Source organism: Emydura macquarii, unplaced genomic scaffold, assembly GCF_026122565.2.
Source record: "Emydura macquarii macquarii isolate MOO-44397 ecotype Brisbane River unplaced genomic scaffold, CSIRO-AGI_Emac_v2 contig_3692, whole genome shotgun sequence".
NCBI lineage: Eukaryota > Metazoa > Chordata > Testudines > Chelidae > Emydura > Emydura macquarii.
Window position 1 is genome coordinate 8,977,053 of NW_027133829.1, and position 26,791 is coordinate 9,003,843.

At 46.3% G+C, this 26,791-nt stretch overlaps 1 protein-coding gene across 7 annotated transcripts in view; it reads right to left on the minus strand.

Annotated features, from left to right (window-relative positions):
• The window catches only part of CNNM2 (cyclin and CBS domain divalent metal cation transport mediator 2), a 190,966-nt gene that overhangs the window by 148,966 nt on the left and 15,209 nt on the right, over positions 1-26,791 (minus strand). Inside the window, exon 2 of one of the 7 annotated variants that reach the window (XM_067536971.1) lies at positions 9,584-9,697. The exons of 4 other annotated variants lie outside the window; for them this stretch is intronic. In XM_067536971.1, the coding sequence (XP_067393072.1) occupies positions 9,687-9,697 (11 nt within the window). In that variant the 3' untranslated portion in view covers positions 9,584-9,686. Of the gene's footprint in view, positions 1-9,583; positions 9,698-18,499; positions 19,019-21,739; positions 21,872-26,791 lie in introns of those variants that run through there. 2 more of the 7 variants (XM_067536968.1, XM_067536970.1) reach the window with 2 other exon arrangements.

Below are 26,791 nucleotides of genomic sequence, written 5' to 3' on the forward strand. Positions count from 1 at the left end.
ATAGAACATAAGCAGGCATGAGTCAGCCACCTGCTCTGTGCTGTTTTATTTCGGGAGTAGAGCAGGGGCAAGGGCACTTCTTTTTAAACATTACCATTTTATTGATACAATCTAACTTGCTTTAATATTTATTATTGTTTCATCTCTCTTGATATGGGAACTGCAAATACTTGACCAAAACGTGGTCTTAGTTTCATGATAGTTTACGTCCTGCTGCTGAAGTGCTGTTTTGTAACCTCTTACAGTACCACCCTTCAGTGAATCCCCACAGATACCTATGTGCCTCCTAAAATACCAGGATTTTCTGCTCTACTACAGGTGACAACAGAGTTTTAAGAGGTTATGCTGTGTTCTGCACTGTAAATAGGTCCTTTATTTAGCAGCTGGATGGGCCTCCAGGGAGCTGGATCAGGCCTGAGCAAGTCCCACTGCATCCAATCAGAATCAGACAAAGATTTTCAAGAACCAGTTGCGGGAAAATCAGCAAATTGTGTTACAACATTCTAAATGCTGTAGGCAACAGCTGATTCAATATAAAGGCTCTTTAAACATTAATGGGAGCCAACTCCACGCCCTTTGTCAGATGCTACTAAATATTTTAATTTTGTTCCAGTGTAAGTTTTGCATCTACCTTAAAAATAAAAGCAGCATGCCATAAATTACACAAGCTGTTCCCCATCTCACTGCCCTTAACCTGTGAAAGTGAATCCAAGTGAAAACTGAACCCACTCATGACTCAAAATAACTATTTAATTTGGAAGTACCAGATGTCATCGTAAGTTTGATTTTTCTTAGAGGGGCAGTAGTTTGTGGAAAACCAAAGACACTAATTTACCTTAAAACACTGCATTGATTTGTTCACTGCAGCCAGCTGACAAAAATCAGTGTTAGTATGGGGTAAATAAAATCCCCTAGGTTGTAAAAATAGGTTGTTTGACAGACCAATCAGAAACACAGTTTCTCTCCAGTCACAGGCACACAGACAGCTCAATCCTCCAACTGCTTAAAACAGAGATCCCCAAACTGTGGGGTGAGCCACCTTAGGGGGGGGATGAAGGAATGTTCGGGGTGGGGGTGCAGCAGGGCCCAGGCCAATGCCCACAAGGGGGGATAGGGAGGGAGCGCCACCCAGCCCCACTCCAGCCACAACAATGGCTCCGCTTCCGGCCTTGCCCCCAGCTGTGGCCCTGGCCTTGGCCCCTGGCCCTGCCATAGCTCCACATCCTGCCACAGCTGCCGGCCTGGCTGTAGCTTCGTACCCAGCCCCAACTCTAAACCACAGCGGGGGGGGGGGGGGGGGGGGGGGGGGGGGGAAGAGACAAGAAGGAGGGCATGGACAAGCATCAGGGGGAGGGTGCAAAGTTTGGGGGGACCACTGGCTTAAAACAAGGCACAGCAATCAGAATTTCCAAAAAGACTAGAAAGCCATCTGTCCAGCCTGAGCGCTTAGGCCAATGGTCCCCAAACTGCAGGCATGGCCCCCTATGGGAGCATGGATGATCATTCAGGGAGGTGTGGCAGGGCCCAGGTCTGCCCCCATAGGGGACAGGGAGTGCTACCCAGCCCAGCTCTGCCCCCAACTCCACTCCAGCCACCCCCAGTTCCTGGTCTGCAGCTCTGGCCCTAGCCTTGGCTCCCATGGGGGCATGGACGGATTCCATTAGTGGGGGGTGACAGAAAAAGTTTGACCACCATTGGCTTAGGTTGTGTTTGTGTTAATCACCGAGGAGAGGACAGTGCAACTGACTGTAGTGTTCTAGTGTTTCGATTCCTAGGGAGGTTTTTGTGGGATGAATACCCCCCCATGCAGATGCACAGCACTAACACAAACCATTTTCTCACTGCTGTATGTCTACGCTAAGGGTTTGCACTAGTGCATTGCATTGGTGTGGCAACCTCAGACAAAAACTCCAGCACAGATGAGGCCTAAATGGCTGTCATCTGGGTCATCGCAACATGGCATTTGCATCACTGTGTAACAAGCTTTTTACCCAAAAGATACAGAGAACTTCGTATTCGTTTGGTAGATGAGTGGGATGCAAATATTACGTGGTTGTGCATCTAGGAGGGGAGAACAGGAATATGGATGCTAGGGCAAAATTTTCCCTTAGTGTTCCTTTAAAAGTGGAAAATGTTACAACTTACACACTGAATTTACAAATTCAAATCAATAAGGGGGTAATTATCCCTTTCCTCACAATAGGGATGACAGACTCTCTCCCAGCCTCACAGCAGCAGGGGCAGTAGTATCCCCATCTTTGTTCAGACTCACATTCAACTAGACTTTGGTATTTTCCATCTTTGTCCCTTCAGCATAGTTGGTTAAGAACCGGCTGGAGTAGAGAAAGGAAGTGGGGGAATAGCACAAGGCACAGGCTCTCTAGTTTTGAGAAAAGGGTGTTTTGTCTTATTAGATCTCTGCAGTCAGTAATTAGACTTCCTGGCTCCCAGGCCTATGCTCAGTACAGTATGCCACTTTCAACTGACATCTTTTCAATGATACAATAATTATCCTGACCGCAATCCTCTAGCCATGGAGGAAAGGATTATATTTATCTCCACAGTATACATCCCACAAGAAGATGCCACTGAGTTGGAGACCTAACATTAATCCAGAGCCAGATAAACTGTCATCAGCTCTGTCACTTGCATCTGCAAACTGGAGAGTTCTCAGGTTAGAACCATGAATTGCTAGTCCTGGGAAGTTTTGATCAAACAAGGAGGAAAGTGATCAGGTACTTGTAGCATTCACCACTCAACTCAGGATTGGCAACTTTATGTAAATTACTGTTGCACTTGCTTCCAGGGAAAAGCCAAGCTATGCAACACACATTACAGGACACACAGTTCCTATGACACATAAAAGCAATTAAGGAACACAACTCCCAGGGATAAACTGCAGTCTCCAAATGGGAAATTAGGTCACAGGCAGCATTCCAGGCAGAGTCACAAGGAAGAAACCTGCAGTATTTGAAGATTTCACACCCATCTCCCATACCAACCTTTAAGTGTCCTGGCTGCAAAGCAGTTATGGATTTGAGACCGGATTTCCATTTAAGTTTTACCGACATAGCTATGTTGGTTAAGGGTGCAATTTTTTTTTAAACTGATATAGCTATGCTGGTAAAACTCCTACTGTAGACACAGTTATACTTGTATAATTGTGCTTATAACACCATAAGCTAAACTGGTATAAGAATGAATGTACACAGGCAGAAATGCATGCACACTAGAGAATTTTTCTGGTATAATTATACAAGTGTAATTATATCAGTAAAACCCTTCTCTAATGTAGACCAAGCCTGAGATTCCTGATGACAACTCCCAGGGCTCCTAATATCACATATTCGTAGCTTGCCTACACACTAAAGGTCACTAGCCATTTGCCCTACATTTAATTATCAAGGTTAGATACAGCGATGGTGTATTTATGATGATGTATTTCAGTGCCACATCACAACATCCAAGAGAATCCTCTTAATGTAGGTGTCTTTACAAAGAGTGAGATGGACATTGTATTAGGTAGCAGACATTCTATTATTTCTGCTTTGTCCTATGCCTATCACTAGCTTCAGTCCCTGTTCAATCATGATTACACGAACAATGAATGGAAGCAGAGATCTGTTGGTGCTACACTAGTCACACGTTCTGTTTACAGATGCACGTTGGCTTGGCTCGTTTTGAGAGACTGTACTGATCGCTATGATAGACCACATGCCTCCTGACTTGTGTGCAGTATGGCCATCCCTTCCCTACAAGATCACATTATCTTGCAATTCCACAGGGCCTCTGACTCTACACCACCTTATAAGCTACAGGAATAAAAAAAGAACATGCCTAATTTTAGTCCCACTAAAGTTTTTCAGACTTTAAGAACACTGTTCAAACAGGGACACTAGAGCTGGAAGAATCTTTGAAGAGACAATGGGCACAGAAGTAGTCTTCAGTTCTTCTGGAAGGGATGTAGGAGGGTCCTTGCCAATTCAATTTATGTTTGATGCTCCCCACTAAAAAACACCCATCTCAAAAGCCTCGTCAAGCTAGCCAGTCCTTCCAGACAAGGAGGGCTACACATAAGACTAACTGGAAGCAATGACACCCGCAGGTTGCATAGATAGGGAAATCACATGCGAACGAAAGAGATTCCCAAAACTAAGCTCCCAACCACTGCTGGCCAGAAAAGCAAATGATGAATATTTTTCTATAGATCAGTTAATAGAGGCTAAGGAAGCTAAAATGAGACATAGCTACACAGCTCAGCTAATGAACCCATGGGCTGAAGGGAAGAGTTGTACAGAGAGATTGATTACTAGTCCCTAGCAAGAAGGCTCAGAAAGAGCAGTAAACAAGGTTATTTACCAGTAACTGTTGTTCTTCGAGATGTGTTGCTCATATTCATTCCAATATAGGTGAGTGCGCGCCCCATGCACGAGCCTCTGGAAGCTTTTCTGCCCCTAGCAACCCCCTGCGGGTCGGCTCCTGCGCCCCCTGGAGTGCTGCGCTCATGTCGCGGTATATAGGGACCCTGCCGACCCCGTGGCCCCCAGTCCCTTCTTTCTGCCGACTCCGACAGCGGGGACGGAGGGTGGGTTTGGAATGAATATGAGCAACACATCTCGAAGAACAACAGTTACTGGTAAGTAACCTTGTTTTCTCTCTTCGAGTGATTGCTCATATGCATTCCAATATAGGTGATTATGTAGCCATACCTTGGAGGCGGGTAGGAGTCACTGTCGAGTAGCCCTTCTTAGGACAGCTCTGCCGACAACCGCGGCCTCTCTTGCCTGTTGCACGATGGTGTAATGAGAGGAGAAGGTATGGACTGATGACCAGGTCGCTGCCCTGCAGATGTCCGTCAGTGGCACCCGCTCCAGGAAGGCCGCTGACGAGGCCTGGGCTCTGGTCGAGTGTGCCGTCACAGTTCCGGGAAGCGGCACCTTCGCCTGATCGTAACAGGTACGTATACAGGCGGTGATCCATGCAGAGATGCGTTGCGAAGAGACAGGTAAGCCCTTCATTCTGTCCGCGACAGCGACGAACAGTTGGGTTGACCTCCTGAATGGCCTTGTACGATCGATATAATAGGCCAGGGCCCTCCTGACGTCCAGGGAATGCCATCTCTGCTCTGCCTCCGATCCGTGTGGTTTGGGAAAGAACACGGGGAGGAAAATGTCTTGGTTACAGTGAAACTGAGACACCACCTTAGGTAGGAATGCTGGGTGGGGTCTCAGCCTCACTTTGTCTTTATAGAAGACAGTATAAGGGGGCTCCGAGGTCAAAGCTCTCAACTCGGAGACCCGTCTAGCCGATGTAATGGCTACTAGGAAGGCCACCTTCCAGGAAAGGACTAGCAAAGGGCATGTAGCCATGGGCTCAAATGGGTGTCCCGTTAACATGGAGAGAACCAAGTTCAGGTCCCAGAGAGGTACCGGGTCACGGACCTGCGGATATAATCTCTCTATCCCTTTCAGGGACATAGGATGAGAGAAGATAGACCTCCCTTCCATCGGCTGGTGGAAGGCCGAGATGGCCGCCAGGTGTACCCTCAGGGAGGCTAGTGCAAGGCCCTGCATCTTTAAGTGTAGGAGGTACTCTAGGATTGCCTGTATGGGCGATGAGTTGGGTAAGATCCCCCGGGATTCCGCCCAAAAGGTAAAGCGCTTCCATTTAGCCTTATACAGCACCTGAGTGGAAGGCTTCCTGCTCCCTAGCAGAACCTGCTGTACTTGTGTTGAGCAGGCTCTCTCTCCCTCTGTTAACCACATAGCCTCCATGCAGTCAGGTGGAGGGAGTCCAGGTCCGGGTGTAGAAGACGGTCCTGGGAGAGGAGGTCGTAACGCCTCGGAAGCGGTATTGGCTCGGCAATGGACATGTCCAATAGCATACTGAACCAGTGTTGCCGGGGCCAGGCTGGTGCAATGAGGATAACATTCGCTTTGTCTCTCTTGACTTTCAAGAGCACTCTGGGGAGTAATGGGACGGGGGGAAACGCATACATCAGGGGCCCCGTCCAGTCTATTAGAAAGGCGTCCGAGAGGGAGCCCTGCTCGCGTCCCCGGAGTGAGCAGAACCTCGGGCACTTCTTGTTCCACGCAGAGGCGAACAGGTCTAGTTGGGGAGTCCCCCACTTGTGGAAGAGAAAAGACGCCACCTCCTCGTGGAGTGACCAGTCGTGGCGGGGTACGAACGACCTGCTGAGGCGGTCTGCCTCGTCGTTCCTGACCCCTGGGAGGTGAGAGGTGAAAATCGTGCCTCACCGCAAGGTCCCATAGCTGTATGGCTTCCTGGCACAGAGTGGAGGAGCGTGCCCCCCCCTGCCTGTTTATATAAAACATGGCTGCTGTATTGTCCGTGAGGACATGCACTACTCTGCCCGTTAGGAACTTGAGGAAGACCTTGCAGGCGAGACGGACTGCTCGTAGCTCTCTGACATTGATGTGGAGGTGTAGTTCGTGAGGCGACCACAGACCCTGCGTGCTGAGGTCTCGGCTCATGTGGGCTCCCCAGCCCACGTCGGAAGCGTCCATTATCAGCGTCACAGATGGGGTTAATTCTGCAAAGGGAACCCCCGAAGTACCTCCCTCGGGTCTGTCCACCAGTTGAGGGACGTTAGTACCTGGGCTGGGATGGTGACCACCTTGGAGAGTGAATGTCTGGATGGGGTGCACACCGAAGTCAGCCAACCTTGGAGAGGCCTGAGTTTGAGGCGAGCTAGTCTCACCACATATGTACATGCCGCCATGTGTCCCAACAGCTGAAGGCAGCGCCTGGCTGTCGTCGTGGGGAACCTGAATAACTCCCGAATGAATCGGGCCAGAGGGAGGAAGGCCCTGGCTTGGACTGCATCTAGGGTGGCCCCGATAAAGTCTATGCGCTGCACTGGGGTGAGTGTGGACTTCTGCTCGTTGATGAGCAGGCCCAGTCTGGTGCAAGTTGCGCAGGCTAGGGCTAGACTGTTCTGTACATGAACCCTGGATCTTCCCCGTATTAACCAATCGTCGAGGTAGGGGAATATCTGGACGCCTCTGCGCCGGAGGTGGGCAGCTACCACCGCCATGCATTTTGTGAAAACCCTGGGTGCTGAGGAGAGGCCAAAAGGTAGGGCTGAAAACTGGTAGTGGGCACCCGCTACCATAAAGCGAAGAAAACGTCTGTGCCCAGGGAGGATAGAAATATGGAAGTAGGCGTCCTTTAAATCGAGGGCAGCATACCAATCCCCTGGATCCAGAGCGGGAATAATAGAGGCTAGGGAGAGCATACGGAATTTGAGGCGTCTGATAAACCTGTTCAGGCGGCGAAGGTCTAGAATAGGCCGCAGGCCTCCCTTTGCCTTGGGGATAAGGAAATACCGGGATTAGAACCCCCTGCCCCTCTCCGAAGGAGGAACTTCCTCTACCGCCCCTAGGCGGAGAAGAGAGTGAACCTCTTGGATGAGGAGTAGCTCGTGAGATGGGTTCCTGAAGAGGGACGGGGTAGGGGGAGAGTCCGGTGGGAACGCCGAGAGTTGAAGAGCATAGCCTCATTTCACTACGCTGAGCACCCAGCGGTCCGAGGTTATCCCCTGCCATTCTCGGAGGAAGGGATGCAGTCTGTCCGTAAAGGGTAGAGTGGAATCCAGTGGGATGGAGAGTGTTAGAGAGCTGCCCTCGAGCGGCCCATCAAAAGGACCGCTTGTTGTTCTTCTGCTGGCCTTGCTGGGAGCCCCCTGCAGGGCCTTGGCGGTCTCGGCGGTTCGACTGCCTAAAACGGTCTCGACCTCGCCTAGGTGGAGGGGGTCGAGGAGGCAGTCTAGAGACAGGCTGTTGTTGCTGCTGCCGTTGGGGTCGCTGTCTGCCCTGGCGCCTTGTGGCCTGGGGCACATAGAGGCCTAACGATTTAAGAGTGGCTCTGGAATCTTTGAGCGCGTGTAACTGAGTCTGTAACTTTGAGATCCCTAGGCGACGGTGATCGGTGCCGGGAGCTGCGCACCAAAGATCGAGAGCGGTGCTCGCATGCGTGCTCCAAGTGTCTTGGCTCCGCAGGCGAGCCAGATCGGCGCCGAGAGGGAGAGCGGTGCCGGGAGTCCTTTGAGGGAGACCGGTGCCGAGAGCTGCGCACCGAAGGGCGAGGATAGTCAGCCTCCCTCGGTGCCGGCTGGCTGTCCGGACGGTGGCGGGACACCGAAGATCTGTTGCCCGATGTAGAGCGGCTACTCTCGGAACCTCTAGACCGCTCCCGGTGCTGCGGTACCGAGGTGCTCGACGACCTAAGGTCGGAGCGAGGAGGGGGAGTTCCCGCTTCCCCCGTCCTCGACCGTCTGGGGGGAGACGATGGTTTGCGTCTCCGCTGCCCACCGGAGTAACCCAGCGCGGATCTACCCCGAGACGCCAACCCTGACTCCCTCGGCCGAGGGGGGATGGAGGCGTGGGCATGGCCATGAGGGCCCGTGCCGCTACAAACGCCTCCGGCGTCGACGGCCCTTGCAGGAGAGGTCCCCCACCCCCCGGGGTCGGGGAGGCTCCCTGCGTGGAGATGCCGGTGTCGGCTCTTGCTGTACCCCCTGCTGTACCGGTCGCAGGGGGAGTCCATAGACACGGCCTCCTGCCGCTTCCTTTTCTTCGGCACCTTGTGCACCGGTGCCGCTGCCGGGGGAGCGCTGTGTGCCGATGAAATGCTCGGTGCCGACGGTGACCCCGCGGGCTCGGAGACTGGGCGAAGAGCCGACTCCATTAAGATGGTCCTGAGGAGGGCATCGCGCTCCTTTTGAGTCCTGGGTTTGAAGGACTTGCAAATACGGCATTTGTCCTTCCTATGGAGTTCTCCCAGGCAGCGGAGACAGCGATCATGCGGGTTGCTGACCAGGAAAGCCTTAGAGCACTCGGCGCAGGCTTTGAATCCCGTGGTGCCCAGCATGGCTCCACGGAGCCTGTAAGGGCTAACTAACAACGCTAAACTACTATTTTATTTTTTTTTTTAAACTATTAACGTTTAACAATAAAACTAACTAACAACTAACTATACGTAGAAAAACAGCTAAGGTAAAGGAGATTGCTACTTGCGAAAAGCAAGGGGCAGCGTTCCAAAAGACCGTCACGGGCGGAAAGAAGGAACTGGGGGCCACGGGGTCGGCAGGGTCCCTATATACCGCGACATGAGCGCGGCACTCCAGCGGGCGCAGGAGCCGACCCGCAGGGGGTTGCTAGGGGCAGAAAAGCTTCCGGAGGCTCGTGCACGGGGCGCGCACTCACCTATGTTGGAATGCATATGAGCAATCACTCGAAGAGAGAAGTAATGTTTCCTCCCCCTTTCCCTTAGAAGCAGGAATTGATAATCTTTCCAAGTGAGAGTTACAGAGTCCTGCATGGCTGAAATTAAGATGTAAAGGGGGAGGGAGGGGGAGTCAGATGGCTAGAGCCAGCTGGCCTGTATGCGGCTGATGCAAAGGTAAAGTTTTAATTTTGCTTCCATGGATTTTAACAGCAGCAAGAGCCAGGACTTACTTAGTTGGGATTGCTAAAAATAGCACTTGCATACTTAACCACATAGGACCACATGCAGTTCTGTTTTCCTTCACTAGATCAAAAGCTAGTTGAATTCTTTGGTGAAATAATAAAGAAGGCACGGACTGGTGGTTAAAGCACAGAATTATGGGTCAGGAGATCTGCGTTTGATTCTTGACTGCCACAGTCATTTCAGCTCTCAGTGCCTCAGTTTCCTCCTGTGTAATGGAAATAACAAAAGCTTCCAGAGATATGAGAAAGCTAGTTCACTGATGCTTGTAAAATGCTTTGAGAGTCTCTGAAGATGCTATAGTAGAGCCAGTACAGTGCAGCTGCTGTGATTTACTTTGCTAAACATTCACTCCAGGAAATCAAAGCATCAGTTTAGCAGGTTGCAGGGCAGGACTTCTTTTTCCCCCAACCCAGCCTTCCTTAGAAAGAAAAGGCATCGACAGACAACTGCACCTGCAGGATGGAAGCTACGCACACTAGTATTTTAATATTTCTAAGGGTTCCTTGCCTGAGCACACTGGCCAATTCAGATGAGTTCTACCCTCTGGGGACTGGCCAGCTTCCTGGCTTTGCAGGAAGCTGCTAGGGCTCTGTGGCACGCAAGGAGAGGTGGGGGAAGGCTCCGAGTTGAGCCATTTCTTCCCCACTTTACCTCCTGTGGCTGAGAACTCACAAGACACCTCCCAGGAGATTTCCTTCACTTTCCACTGCTGCTGCATCTCACCCTCCGTCACACCTGGAGCAGCAGGTTTAGGCAGCTTAGAGACAGCCATGGTCGGGGCAGAGATTTCCTACCACAGAGCTGAAGAGGCTGGCCAGCAGGAAGGCAAGCTGGGCAGCACCTACTGGGTCAGCCCATACTCTCAAGATCAAAAAGGAGCCTGAAGAGAGATAAGGCTGGCACAAAAGGAGAAGGAAGGAGACACATTTCTAAGCTCCCATCTCTCCCAGCAGAATTCCAAGGATGAGTACAATACACTTGACAATTTGGATGGGATGGGTAGCCTTCCTGACCCCTTCAGCAAGTTAGCTTACACATCTCTCTCACATAGACCCACACAGCCTCCTGCCAAGCCATCATTATGGGCCATGATGCCAAAAGGCTTAGAAGCCAGTGGCTTTAAGGCCAACACTTACTTCTCTGCCCATATTTGAAAAATGAAATGCCTGTGAGCTGTACTACCATTTTAACAATAAGCATGCAGGAGACTCACCTTGAGAGCGGACACATTCATGGAGAACCACAGTTCGTTTTCTAATAATTCTCCTACTGTTACAATAGCTATACACGCTGCAACCGAAGATTTGCAAGCAAGTCTTAAATATTCTACAGGTTCATCTTTGGTAAATGAACTATCCAAGGAGCACATTTTAAAAAAGGGACACATTAGTACCAAGATGTCAAGCAAAAACAATGAGAGATGCTAAGATTCAGTGAGTGAAGTTTTAAAGGCAAAACATAACATTTAAAGGGGCACTATCGGAGCAAATGGGAACCCAACTTTAGAATTGGTAAAAATAAGATTTTTGCAAAAAACAAAGACTAACAGACAAGTTTCTTCTCTACCTTTCCACCTCCAAAAGCTCTCTCATATTTGCATCCCAAACATTACAGCCACATGCTAGTGCATGAGAACCTGAAATGAAACTGGCCTGACGACAAGAGTGGAATTAGTCTGTTTTACTTGTCTAAAGAAAGACAAAATTCAAAAAGTAAAAGGAAAGCAAAGCAATGTTGACACAGGGAAGGAGAGTGGTTTTCAAAGCTACACTGAACATTCACTCTCACACTGCAGGTTTTAGAAGGAATTCTGGTTCCTCGCCGAGAAGCAGTTTAAGAGTTGTACAACAAGGAAAAAGGCTGGTCAGATCCAGACATTTTATAAGCTCTGCATTCACACTGATATTATCAGCTAGTCAATCATGCACATAGTAAGCAAAGGAGCTTTTATATATACTTTCCCTATTACTAGATCCAGTACATGCAGTTCTGAAGTACTCAAAAGAAAAGGAGCCAGATGGATTACATTGTAACACTTGTACTGGAAAGCGATTAAGGAACAAGCATTACAAAATTCAACCAGTAAACAAGTTCCAGCCTGGACCATCAGCAGATGGGCACATGTGCCAAGTATCATGCAACTTCTGAAATAACCAACATCTGAGTTTCAGAAAATGTGGACAGGAAAGGCTTACAAAGATGGCAGCTCCATTAAGACAGCTGGCCCCAGCTCATGCACTATCATCTTTGATGTTAAAGTCATCTTTAGAATTCTGGAAGCTGACCTAAATCCCCAGGCACCAGGGTAACATGCTACATCCCTTGCATGTGTAGTCAAGTTCTAGCAGCAACCACTGAGTTTTATACTTTTGAAAAGCAATCAAGGTTATTGTGCACAGACTGAGCCCTTTCTCCAAAATCAGAATTTGGCCAACTACAGTGTTGCAATAACATCTAAATGTGGGTCCAACCCAGCACTGAGGCATTTTAAGGATAGTGGGATTAGTTCAACACCAGATGACACACATGAAGAAATAGACATTAATACTGGTCCAGTAAATAGATTAAAAATTCTAAAAGATTTTGTTTGACTTGTGTCCTTGGTGGATGAGCTTACCTGACACATTCACTAATATCAGTACCCTAACCATTCTGCAATGAAAGTACTCATTCCTGGATGTCTCAAAAATGACAATATACAACTAGGGCAGAGTCACTCAAGCCAAGATGAACAGAAAGGAAGCATGCAAACCCTAGAGAGAACTGGGTCATTAGATGACTGATGTTAATTCACAGCTCTAAATTAGATGTCACACTGGAGTCTGCCCTGACACATATAAAGTGCTAGCCACCTACTATCCAGGCTAGATGGATCATTAATGGACCTCATCATCTGCTTAATCCACAAATGTGGTGGCTGGAGCCAAAAAGTGACAGTGCATAAGTATCGGGAAAAAGCATAGTTGCAAGGTGCTAATTAGATCAGTTTCATCACTATATCCCACCAACAACATGAATCACAAGTCCAATGTGTTCATTAATATCCACAGCTTTTGCCAAAAATTTATGGGGGAAAAAGTGGCAGATATGAACTTGGACAAGAGCTGTCAAGTTAATTTCATAACAAATGTGACATCTCGAATCAGTGTCAAGGCCCCCAGGCATCTATAGAGAAGCCAAGGAAGATAAAGCACTAGGCAAGAGAGTGGATACAGATGCCCAAGACAGAAGAATGCATAGGGATAGCCAAGGCCACCTGATCTGAAGTTTAGAATTTCCTAAGCAGAAGTTTCAGAGAAACAATCCAAGGCAGCTCTTCCCATCATGGAGCATTTCAAAGGCTTGTCGGAGTTTTAAGAATGTTTGGTAGGTAATGGAAAATGTCCTAAGATGCCCCAATAGCAGAACACCCAAGTAGAAACAAAGGAAGGAGAAACTGAATGAATCAAAAGACTGAATGTTAAATGAGATATTACCAGGTCAAAATGCAGCCCAGATTGGTAATCGATAAAACTTGTTTGTGGCAGTTCAGGGGCTTATATGAACTAAAGTCAATGGACTCGGGTCAATTCCTAGTGTGCAGGTCTAAGAGTTTTCCACTGTACTCATCATGATAGCACATCAAAATAAAGCTCTCACAATTGGCACCTTTGAAGTTTCTGCACATTAGCTTGTAGCCTCTATGATAAGTCAACTGCCTCTCCTGGTCACAGTCAAATCAGTCTGGTGGAGGAATTACAGCATGGACAGAGGCAACATACATCTCCTCTGTGTCTTAGGGTCTTTAGGGGCATCAAAACAGCTTAACAGATTACTGAAAGTAAGTGACAGAAAAACAAAACACAGAGTAAAATGTACTGAGGTTTAAAATAGTGCTATGCCAACATGCACTAAATAACTTTTAGTGTGCACCTGCAGGGTCCACATGGACCGCGCACAAGCCGCCGATGCACACTAGAATTTACACATGAGCTGGTATGCACTAACACATCATGTGAACAAGCCCCAAGTCAGAAGTGTCCTAGTTGGTGGGGGAAGGGAGGAAAAAAAGACATGGAAAATTCAGAGGCAAGCTATATGCCTCTATGAATATCCTGAAGTTAGAGCAATTGCCTATTGCTCTGCAACTTATTAAAGCGAGCATTGGCATTATATCACTAAAAATGATTTAGCTCTCTAGATTTTAGGTATCATTTTCCGCTTAAATTTTATATCTCAGCATATGTAACTCATGAAAAGAGGCATGACATTTATATTACTTTCCACTATGTGAGAGGGGAAAAAAAGCAATCGCAGGACTATTGTAGATCTCTATACACAGACTGGGAGACATACTGTAAAAACCATTACACCTCCCCACGATGCCACTGCTCAGCAGGCAGCAGTGCATTTATTAAGAACATGGGGTTCCCTCCTCCCCCCCCTTCTTTCTAGCTGCCTGGCATTCAGCCCCTCTGACATTCAAGTTTGTTTTCTCAGCACTCTGGTAGAAGTTTATAGCAGTGAGAGGAAGAGATAAAAGCAAAGCGAAATGACCACAGCTTTGTTTAATTTCATTTTACTGTCATCTTCTACAAATGTGTGATATGCCAAAAGCCACAATTAGTGCCAAGAAGTGTCCTGGTGTACGTGATACATACATGGAAATGGCTCTCATTGAACTCTACTATGCCTTGGACAGAAAATTGCCTTCACATTGTGCCTCTGGTCACACTTTGATGCAGCTAGCTATTTACAAATGTCAAAGATTGTTTCTTAGTGTTAAACTCCTGATTTCCCGATTTGAAATCTTACTTCAAGAATCACAAAACACTTCACAAACTGCTAATAGCAGTGACTAATGTTAAAGCTAAACTGCAAGTCCAGTCCTTTAAGCAATCAATTCTATTCTATGTAGGTTCTTATAGCATGCTCATCACGGAGTATCTAAAAGCCTGCCTCCACAGTATCAGAGCATCCTCCCCAACACGAGTCCACTGACTTCTTAACTTGTTCCTGAAGGGTCGATGACAGGCATAGCAGCCTAGAACTGCCTTCTTTGACCCTGGGGAGTGATTTATCAGGAATGAGCTTCTGGCACCAATTTTTCTGCTCATCAAACCCCATACAAAGCATTAAAGCATTTGCACTGAATACACATCTTAAAGTAAGAGACTCAGACAGACAAACCAAAATTCAGGTTAAATTGTGGGCCTCCTGACCTTCGCACGCGGGTAGGGAGAAAATCCACAGAATGCCTGACTTGAAGTCAAACAGGTTTGACAACCACTCATCAGCATTGATGCAGAAGGTAATTCACTCAGGGTATGTCTACACCGCAATTAGATACCTGCAGGTGGCCCGTGCCAGATGACTCATGCTCAGTGCTTGAGTTAAGGGGCTGTTTAATTGCAGTGTAGACGTTCGGCTTGGCTGCAGCCCAACCTCTAGGACCCTCAACCCTCATGGGGCCCTACAGCCCAGGCTGTAGCCCAAGCCTGAACATCTACCCTGCAATTAAACAGCCCCATAAGCCCATGGCATAGGCCAGCTGCAGGTTTTTAACTGCAGTGTAGACATATCCTGAGTGTCCCAAGTCAGGAGGAGATGGTGGAGGATGCACATGGCTAAGGACCACAGTTCATTGCTCAAGTGATTTCAACTAACTGTTAGTTACTTTAAAGGCTATGCATTCCCTTACATTCCTTCTGCCTTCTCTGGCTGTTCCCACTCTTACCTTCTCGTCACTCCCTTTCATCTCCTTGCTTGTAATCCCACTGTGTAGACAAGTCCGAAGTACCGCACTCTACAGGAGTGTGATTTCTAAAGCACGTTACACAGACCTTGCTGGTGTGCTTTAACAGTGCTGTTGGAAACTGTACTTCATGAACGCGCAATAGAGAATTTTTTAGTGTGCACCAACAGAATCTACATAAGCCAATTAACGTGCAACACATTAGTGTGCTTCAAACATCATAAGCCTGTAGAGCTTATTACCCCAATGCACAGACCAGCCCTTAGCTTCACTGCAAAATTAATACATCACAAATTAAGTTACTTTCTCTGGCACAGTCTAGAAATCCAATAGGACTTTGGCAGTGGTGAAGATGGGAAAGGTAGTCCCAGAATTAATTTGCTATTGGGAGAGGCTTAACAGCCCCTCCAAATGCCAGCCACTTCCTTCCCTTGGGCTGGATGAGAAAACTGGTCTCCGCCTCCTCCTACCTCAGATCCTGCTCGCTGGGGCTTCGTAAACAGCTCTCCATTCCCCCCCAGTCATGTCTACGTCTCTCAAGGTGGCAGAGGTAGTGTCACAGGCACTATGCTCTGCTTCTCCTACCTTACCACAGGGTCAGGGAAGTTTCCTGAGTGACTCTCCCATTGTATGGGACTGTCTTCAAAAGGAAGTGGAAATTTTGCCCCGGTGATCTACCTGTCAGTGGAGTCCTTCTTCTGCTTCCTTATGCACAAACATTCTAGTACAAGTCCAGTCCTAGGGTTCTTCACTGACAGCCACTTCCAACAGACTTAAAGGGGAGTGTGTGGAGAAGAAGTGATATTGACTGCAAGGGACTGGACAGCTTGAGGAACTCTTAATAGAATACAGTCTTTCACTTTGAGGTCGCTGGTTCGATTGAATCCAGCCTACACTGGCCTTGAGAGATGTGAAATGAAGTCAGTAAGTCTCTTGTCCATTCACAAATAGACATATGGACATAAAACACTGAAGCCACCACCACACAATTGCTGTTAACTGGTGCCTTTGTTGGCAGACTCAAAGGAAACTAGAATGAATGGGCCATGGAGACAGTTTCCGCTGCACAGCCTGAGAAAGGATCCCTATAGATCAGGATTCAGTGGCGGGGGTGAGAAGGGCAGGGAGAGGATGAAGAACCTTGCACCGTCTCTACCCATGTTGTATTTGTTCAGCAGAAGAACCGGAGTCAGTCCTCCATTTTTTAGGGCCATCAGCCCAGCACCTCTTCAGAGCACTGCATCTCACACAAAAAGAAAAACAGGGAAAAAAAACTTACCCAGCCATTCCCGTTCCACCAGTGTACAAAATTGAAGGAAACGGGATAAAGAGCACATACTTGGATCTTCTATTGTGCCTCTCACCAGAGGTGCTCAAAACTCAGAAAAGGTACTTAAGATGAATACTTGTGAGGAAGAGAGGTATTATTTCCCCAGTAGTATAGTGTAAACAAAATTTTAAGTCAGTCAGAAGCAGAAAACCTACCAGATAATTAGTGGGGCCACTGGAAAATTGAGGTGCTAAAGATACTCAAAGGACACAAGGCCGTTGTAGAGAAGCTAAATTAATTCTCTTCACAGCAGATGATGTAAGGGAAATTCTCACTCTGAGCCATTCTATTTAGGTGACAAATTTGAGGAACTGTCCCAGATTGAGGTGTCAATAGAGGAGGTTTTGGAAGAGAACTACTAGCTGTGTTATGTAATCTACCCCCTAAATCAGCCTCTGTACCAGATGATTGGAGAACAGCTATCTAATGCAATGCTGACTTTTAAAAAAGGCTCCAGAGGCGATCCTAGCAATTACAGGCCGATAAGCCTAACTTCAGTACCAGGCAAACTGGCTGAAACTACAGTAGAGAAGAGGCTTATTGGACTCATAGATGAACATGAAACGTTGGGAAAGAGTCAACCTAACTTTTGTAAAGGGGAATCATGCCTCATCAATCTAGCAATGTCTTAGATTTCTTTCCAAACATGTGGACCAGGGTGATCCATTGGATATAGTGTACTTGGAATTTCAGAAAACCTCTGACAAGGTCCCACACCAAAGGTTCTTAAGAAAACTGAGCAGTCATGAGATCATAGGGAAAGTTCTCATGGATCAGTAACTGGTTAAAAGAAAAGATACAAAGGACAGGAATAATTGGTCAGTTTTCACAATGGAGAGAAGTAAATAGCAGATTCTCCCATGGATCTGTACTGGGATCCATGCTGTTCAACCTATTCATAATTTATATGGAAAATGGGGTAAACAATGAGGTGGCAAAGACTGCAGACGATACAAAATTACTCAAGAGAGTTAAGTCCAAAGCAGACTACAAAGAGTTAAAGGGATCCAATTCAAAAAGGCAGATGAAATTCAATGTTGATAAATGCAAAGTAATGCATATTAGAAAACATAATCCCAACTACAGTTACAAAATAAGATCTTGGCATCATCGTGGTTAGTTCTCTGACAACATCTGCTCAATGTGCAGCAGCAGTCAGAAAAGCTGACAGAATGTTAGGAATCATTAGGAAAGGCATAACTAATAAGACAGTTAGTACCATAATGCCATGATATAAATCCATGGCACCCCACGCTTTGACAGCTGCATGCAGTTCTGGTCGCCCTGTCTCAACAAAGATATATTAGAATTGTAAAGTACAGAGAAGGGCAACAAAAGTGATCAGGGATATGGAACAGCTTCCATAAAAGGAGAGATTAAAAAGACTAGGACTGTTCAGTTTAGAAAAGACACGACTAAGGGAGGATGTGATAGAGGCCGATAAAATCATGAATGGTGTGGAGAAAATGTTATTTACACCTTCACAACAGCAGAAGAACCAGGGTCACCCAATGAAATGAATAAGCAGCAGATTTAAAAACAAACATAGGAAATCCTTCTTCACACACCACACAGTCAACTGGTGGAACTTGTTGCCAGGGGATGTTGTGATGGCTAAAAGCATAACTGGGTTGAAAAAAGAATTAGATAAGTTCATGGAGGAGAGGTCCATCAATGGCTATTAGACAAGATGATCAGGGATACAACCCCATGCCCTGGATGTTCCTAAGCCTCCAACTGCCAGCAGCTGGAACAGGATGATGGAAGATGAATAATCAGATAATTGCCCTGTTCTGTTCATTCACTCTGAAGCATTTGGCTCCTGCCACTGTTGGGAGAGGGATACAGGGCTAGACAGACCATCGGTCTGACCCAGCATGGCCATGCTTAAGTTTTTATGCCGAAACTGAAAAACAGAAGTGTTAAGTGACTTGATCATGATGGCAAAGCAAGCTTCTAGTGGAGCCAGGAATAGAACCCAGGACTCTTTAGCTGGCTAGAGAGCCAAGCCTTCAGGTTCTCTTTGATTGCCACTAGTGCAGGGTAAATAGGTAGCTCCTCCTTTCTGGACTAGCAGGTTGGCAATCTGCCTTCCCAAATGGCCACAAAGGGATTTCATGTGGCATAGCAAAACTGGAAATATTCAACATCCATATTCAATTAAAAACAGAGTTTTTACAATTTTAAAATAAAAACCCAAGAGGCATAGGATAAAAGGATTATAGCGCCTCTGACACAGTAGGAAAATTATTAAAACCTTATGTGCCAGAACAGGATTAGAGAGCATGTGACACTGGACTCAATGGCAGTAGTTTCCGTAACCATCAGGCTGTTCAGAATAAGCCACGATGTACTAGGCAGTTAGTCTTGCTCATACATCCCCACCCCTTGCCCGGTTGATAGCTTCATGCCCCACCAACGTTCACTCTTTGTTAGAGTACCAGCTTGTGGCAGAGATCCACCTGCAGAAACAAAAGACATGTGCATGAGAAACAAATAGCTATCATCAGCATGATCTGCCAAGGGCCTCAGGGCAGGAGCAGCAAAAATATGAGTCATTAGCTGACTGTCAATTTACAGCAGGTTAAACACATCAAACACCAAGGAATCTTATCGGAACAGTGAGATTAAGCTGTATAAATGTTGTGCATTTTATGTTTCATTTTTACTACGAGAACAAAAAGCCCATCTAAGTTGAATACCTCTAAATTATAGCAAAGTTACTTAAAACTTGCAATCTACCTAGACAAGGCAGAGGAAGGAGGAAGAACCATTATTCCCCATTTCACAGATGGGGAAGCTGAGGCAGAGAGAGAGAGAGAGAGCTATGTCCAAAGTCATACACGGAGTGCAACAGAGCTGAAAACTGAACTCAGCTCTCTCAAATTCCAGTCCACTGGCTTAACCCCAAGACCATCCATCCTGTCCTGGATTCTTGTCCTCTCATTTCTGTGACTTTTGGGGGATGGGATGTTCTCTGGGATACCGCCAAAACCCCTCATCACAAAGACCTTTCTTCTAGTAAAAGAGGGCAGGAAACTGACCTATTCGGAGGTCATTAAGATTGCTCCAGGCATAGCCAGAAGTTGACATCCCAAAAAATCATCAGGCGACACTCCCTAAGGACCAACTTTTGGATGCCTCCGCTGTATTCTCCAACTACCCGCTCAGGGAGCTGAGCGATGCTTGCGGCACCTTCCTGTAGTAATCCTTGTAAACATCGTCAAACGTTTTTTGAACTACAGTCAGATCACCATCCATTCTTCGACATGCGACCTCACTAATCCCTTTACCAAAGGTGGAACTTGCATGCTAGAATTGGGTTTGATTTATTCAGAGTTTGGGCCCAAATCCTGATTTACAGTCAGCTGCTCAGTATCGTCCTGCTCTAGGTCTGTACAGAGCTTTGCAGTTTTTACAGCCCCATTGTTTGCATTAACAGCTCTTGCGCACACGCGCGCGCACACACACAATTTTTCTCTCTTGCACACATGTGCATGCACACACACGCACACCAAATTAAGGCCACAGCCAGAAGCAGATTCTGATCTCATCTGCTCAAGATGGAGAGCACCCCTGAGGAAGCTGGAGAGTCTTTGGGCTAATACTGGCTTCAAAAGCATGGGTTTTTTGTCTCCACCTGCTGGTTTACCTGGCTGTCTGGGCTGAAACAAAGAATGCAGTGGAGCTAGTGGTAATATTAAAAGGATAATAGTTACCAGCCCTCTAGCCTCAACCCCCATCACAAACTGCTTCCGACAAGCTCTCTCCATCTGATAAACTCATTTATTATCCACTCGAGCAGTTCTTAAGGATGAACCTGCAAGTTATTCTCCTCTGATTCTTTCAATAGCTTGCCTTGAGTCCTAGTGAAAGTATGTCCTTGGCTTCCTCATGTCACCTTTTCTCTTTTGGGCAAAATTAAGAGACACCCATTTGTTGAGGACGATCTCGCATATGCAGCCTCATGCAAGTCCTAGCTTATCTTTAGTGTTTGCAGTGTCTTTTGCACCAGGCTAAGTAATTTTTTTATGTTTATGGTTTCCTGATCTTCCCCAGATCCAAGGGCTGTGTCACAGGGTGGCTGGTCCCTTTAAGTGAATTGGGTACAGCTCCTTTGGTGACTAGACAGGTGCACCCAGGTTGGGCCTAATGAGGTAAGGGACAATACCGGAGCTAGAGGATAAGAAGTGTTTTGAGAGGTAATAGCTGGAGGAGCGGAGTTAGCTCCTGTAGGGGCCCTGAAGGTGAAAGGGTCAGCTTCCTAGGAGGTACCCCAGGGACTGCGTTTCCTGGCAGAGGTGCAAAGCTAACAGGAGGAAGCTGCTTGGAATCCTTGGGAAAGTAGGTAAGCTGGACTAAGGAAAGCAGATCTGAACTGTGAAAGAGACTGTGGTTATCCCGGGATGGGACTAGAGGGAACACTGGAGATGCCACACTGAACCCATAGGAAAGAAAGTACATTTGGGGAGGGCTGATAAAGATCAATTATCCTCGTTGACTGTTTCATTATTGAAGAAACCCTTCAGGATGAGCCCAGGAAAAGGAGCCGAGTACCTAAAGAACCTAGTGCAGAGCTCAAGAAGTTAACTCAGGCCTTGACGGTTCACTTCAGACTGTGGATAGAATATTCAGAATATTAATGAATAAAGCAGCAAGAGTGGTTGCTTTCTACATTAAGGTGTCTGAGGAGTAACTGGGGAGACCTTCGGATGGGGCATAGTGGATATCTGCAGTGTCATATTTAGCCTACAAGGGTGTTCAGAGACATTCTGATGGGGAGCGTCAGAGGGGAGATGAAATCCTCTATTTATTAGAACGATTAGTTCATAAGAAGTAGTATGGCAAGCATCCCTCACCCCTCCCGCCAAAATGGCCCACCATCTCCAGATGTGAGAGAATTTCTGTCACTACACTGCAAGACCCTGTGAGTCTAGAACCTAGGGCAGAGATGCCAAGCAGCTGACATCTCCAGGATGCCACTCAGTGGCAGCTGTAACCAGCTTGCGCTCGCTGGCCCACCGTGGACAAAGACCACACCAAAGAGGTCTGACAGGTAACAGAAGCTAGTCCAATAAAAGATATTACCTCACCCATCTTGTCTCTAATACCTTGGGACCAACACAGCTATAACAACACCGCATACACCAGTGGAAGATACCTAATTTTAAGAAAATGTCCTTTATTGATTGAGCACACTTATATCAGAGTTTTTTCTACTCATCATTGATGTTTACAAGGGTCTGTTCAGTCAAGATGAAACTGCCTATTCCAGGATAACAAAGGACTATAGGCAAACAGCTGTCAAATGCAAGCTTGAGGGGGAAAAAAAATACAGTTAGCTTTTCAATTCTGATCTTTGGTAACAATATTCAGGCAAATATGATTTTGAAGTTAGTCATGTCCCTTGCATTTTGGTACATTACATCAATGTATCTCTAGTGCACAGTATCTTTCCTGTTTCCAGCCAAGTCTGGAACACACACAAAAAATTCCCCCTCTCTAACCACTTCCCTTCAGACTTCTGGGATGGAACCTGTTTGTTCCAGGGATTGACAGCTCTGCTACTCTTGGAAGCTGTACTTCCAGATTCTTTCCTTTACTGGAAGACATGAGGTTGATGATTTAGAGGAAGAAATGCAGTAAAGCCTCTTGCAACTGGACCCTGTTCAAACAGCAGCCCAGCAACAAGTTCAAACGCAGTTTTCAGAGCTGGAGTCAGTAATGTAGGTGCCCTGAAACACTCAAATATGCATGCTGATCTCCCCTGCTTCTGAAGGACACACCAGGCAGTATCCAGTTCAAAATGCCTGTTTCGAAAAGCAAAGAACTTTAACTGACCCTATTCTTTACTGATGTGTGATATTTTTTCCTGGTAAACAGTCCATTCTGTAAAGAGAACAGGTGTGTCATTTTGTACAGCGTAAGAAGGAAAAGTTGATTCCTAGTGGCAAAGCATTAAGCTTGGGGAAGCCTCCATCTTTTGCCCCCTCCCAAACCTTTAGCGGGTGGAAGAAATTATTTCATATTTGTTTGATTACAAAAAAAAAGCCACTTAAGCACAATCATTCGTATAGTCCATCAAGCTGCATTTGGATGCTAGTGACATTTTTCCATGCAGACGGATGCTCTTCACTCAGCGATCTCAAAGCACTTTGGTAAAATGGGGTGACTCAATGGGGAGATGGAAGCACATAGTAGTGAAGTAACTGCTCAAGTCAAATAGGTGATGTCAGAAGAGTGGGTTCCTTCAGCCTGCATACAATTCAAAGTGGATACTGGCACATCACACATATGCGCATGATGCATTCGAGTTAAATATTGGTGTAAGTAAGGTACCAGACGAACTGCCTTAAAGATGGGAGCCCTTTATCTATCTTCTTACTGTCTGTGCTGTACCTATCAGCCTCCCTCAAACTCTGACTCCGAGGGGACTCCCATCTAAGAATGTGAATTCACAGCATTCAGCCTTCATTAGCCCTCTGCTGAGACTACTACCAGACAGATGAACTGGTGGCTTGATTCCAGTACATGAAACAGCAGCTTTCAGTCAATACCAATACAAGCTGCATTCAAACAGATGACCAATTGGTGAGAGGTCACATATCAACCAGCGACCCCTTGGGCCTCCAAGTGCCCAAAAGGAAGGTCCCTAAATAACAGTTAGGGCTGGTTACAGTGAAGGAGCTTCTAGCACAAAGAATAAGACCCACACAAAGTGCTGCATGCAGATAAAATGCCACAACTTGGCATGAACCGGAGAGTTTCCCTTTTACCTACAGCACAAGAGAGGGACATACGAACATCTCACTTTTCTTGAAAAAAAAAAAAAAAATACTCTACGCAGCAAACAGAGCAAGAGGCTACATTTCTATCAACATCAGCAGAGAAGTGTTACAGCACAGCCTACGGTGTACATGCAAAACACAGCAGTTGTGTAACTCGAATTACAGATGTTTACCTTCATCATTCAATAACTTTGCTTTTTGTTGGTCCACGTGCCCTGACCCACCTTATGAGTATGTTTTCCTCTGGGCAGGGACTTTGCATTCGTACCTGTCTGTTAAGTACCTAGGTCACTGCTACCACTTAACAAATAAGCCTTCTGCTTAGTGTTCTAACGTGACTTTGAGAATAGGTCTGAAATGGCAAAGTTTATACATCAAGTGGGCGCAGTTACTACAATTGTTGGCACTATCTGATACTAGGATCTGAGACCAAAAGAACTCAGTGAGATCAGATTCTAAAAAGTATGCTATGTGATTTTGCACAAGAAAAATGTACTATCTAACAATGACGTTTGTAGCCACAATTGCTCCTGAAAAATCCCATTCAAACAGTGCTACTAAAGAACTGCTTACACCAGAGGGAAAGCAAAGTTACACTCTTAAGTGAATAAAGTCCATGGATCCAGCCAGGAAGCGATTATCAATCGTTTCAAAACAAGTAGTAAAGAAGTGCTGGCACAGTCTAGAACAGTGGTTCCCAACCTTTTTGGCTCAAGGGCCACAGATATAATTTTTAGAGCCCTGAAGGGCCACCAGTCTCCACCAGCAGGCAACCCCTACTGCAGGCAGACGGAAGGAGATCTCCCATCCCCCTAGTTGCAGCAGGGAAACCGCATGCATCCTGTAGCCCTGTGAACTCCACCTGGGTCTCTAGGCTGTGGCTCTCTTCTGCAGCCAGGGGGATGGAAGATCAGTGCTCTCCTTCCTCTGGCTCCAGCAGGGACCCCAGCACCTATGGACCCAGGCACAGCACTTTGCCGTGCTCCCTGTTACAGCCAGGGGGAGGGGAGCGCTGATCTCCCATTCCCTCAGCTGCAGCAAGGAGGCTGCACCAATCTTTTAGCCCCCACGGCAACGCACTCTGCTTGTGTCCTTAGGTAGCGGCTCCCTTCTGCCGCCAGCAGAAGAGGAGCCGCAGGCCACTTTGAAAATCCCTGCGGGCCACTTTTGGCCCCTGGGCCACAGGTTGGGAACCACTGGTCTAGAAGAGTAACTATCCTGAGTGCTTTGGGTAAACGAGAATACTGAGCAGGAATAAAAGCAGTGTCCATGCAATGACAGAGGACTATCATGCAATAAGAAATCGCATCACATCTATTGAGCCACAGTATCTCAGAATAACAAATTCCATACAGCACCTGCAGAGGCATCTAGATACTGGATTTCTCACTCCAGCACTGCCCCTAGATCTCACCGGAGGGAACTCCCACTCCCAAATCTCATATGCTAACTAAAGACCGGCATGAGTTGGTAAGTTCTTCCATACCTCTATACTGAAGGAAGTTTTTATTGTGTGACAGCTTTAATATTAAAGCCATTAGAATTCATGTCAAATGTATTTCAATAGACAGGATTAGGGTTTAGAGAGAGAAATCAAGCACTCAAATGAGGGACAGTTAGCCTTAACTCTGCTCCTTTGTGCATATGCCTGAACTCACAGGTAAAATACAAGAACATCTGACAGAAAAGCTAACATAACAGGAACACGATTTACGTAGCTTTGGGCAAATATAAGTGAATGTTGTTCCTTGAAGATCATATCCCGCCATAAGCATCAGAACTATGGGAGAGGGTAAAGTTGTGAATAGGTCTGCTTTTAGGGTACGAAGTTTACTAGAAATCCCCTACTGGTTATAAATATAACATTGTACCAATCCTTATTTGCTGTCAACAGGAGTCCTAACTGACCAGAGCTGCAGCATTCACCTCTTAAGGCAAAGATGTTCCACACTCAAATAGCAAAGCCTGCATTGGCAGGCTGCCCAAAACCCACAGTCACCCCCACTTTCCATGCTAGTTTACAATTTTATCAAAACCAGATTCACATTGCCAGATTATTTTTTTCTTTGTAGATGGCTAAAGATTGCCAATTACAAACTCATCAGCAATAAAGTGGGCAATTGATCAGCCTGGTCTGTTATATGAAGAGGGGACCAGAGGCTCATTTTCAGCCATGGAGGACTGCACCTTGAACTTCACAGTGCAAAGGACAAGCAGAAGAATTCCTGTGAAGGCAGGAGGCAGAAGGAAATCAGAAATGATGATATTTTGTGATTAACTTAAATGGGTTCATTGACAGCACAAAGCCTGGTGAAGGGGCAGAGTCAGCACTTTGTCACTGTGATTACTGATGGACAAATAAAATAAAGCTTTACTCACCACCATAAAGATCAGATGATGATATCTGCAGCCTGCTCTTTCATATCATCATAAAACATTACACCACCATAAAGAACTAGAGAACTCCTCCATTCACTTTCTTTCCAGTAGAGAACCATGAGCAGGGTACAACCCAATCCGGATGGCCAATTCAGCTTTCCAAAAGTTATACCACAATAGTGGGAGCAAGGCTGTTACCTGGTCTTCTTTAAGAGGGAGCTGCCAAGGAAGTAGACATCTATAGTAAAATCTCTTAATGGGAAGCATTCCCCCCAAAAATTGTTCTTTTGTTCTCTCTTGCTTGCTCATTTTCTAGCACCAGTTTCTCCAGCTGAAGCAAAGCTGTTGTCTGACTAATTAGTAACTAGGGCAGATTCACATTAACCTGCAATTGACCAACAGGGGTCAGCTCCAAGATTTTGACAGGTTCTGCCTTTTAAAACAAACTAAGTTGCAAATTCAACTTTAAAAAGGCTCTTCATCTCCTTGGTCCCTAACATTAGGAGCTGATGCTTCAGATTCAGATGTTGAAAGCTAACACATAACTAAATTACAAGCAGAGTGTTTCAAGACAAAAAACAACTAAGTAGTACAGTATTTTACCAAGATGCAATATTCAGTGTAGTGATAAACCTAAGATCTAAAATGAAACTGGTTTCATATCAGGCAAATCGGCTGAAATTATAGCAAAGAACAGAATTATCAGACACACAGATGAACACAATAATTTGGAAAGAGTCAACGTGGCTTTTGTAAAACGCAGTCATGCCTCCGCAATCTATTAGAATTCTCTGAGGGGGTCAACAAGCACGTGGACAAGATGAGCCAGTCGATATAGTGTACTTGGACTTTCAGAAAGCCTTTAACAAGTTCCTATACCAAAGGCTCTTAAGCAAACTAAACAGTCATGGGATAAGAGGAAAGAAATATCCTCTCATGGGTCAATAACTGGTTAAAAGACAGGAAACAAAGGGTAGGAATAAATTATCAGTTTTCACAGCGGATAGAGGTAAATAGAAGGGTTCCCTGAGGGTCTGTACTGGGACCACTGCTGTTCAACATATTGAT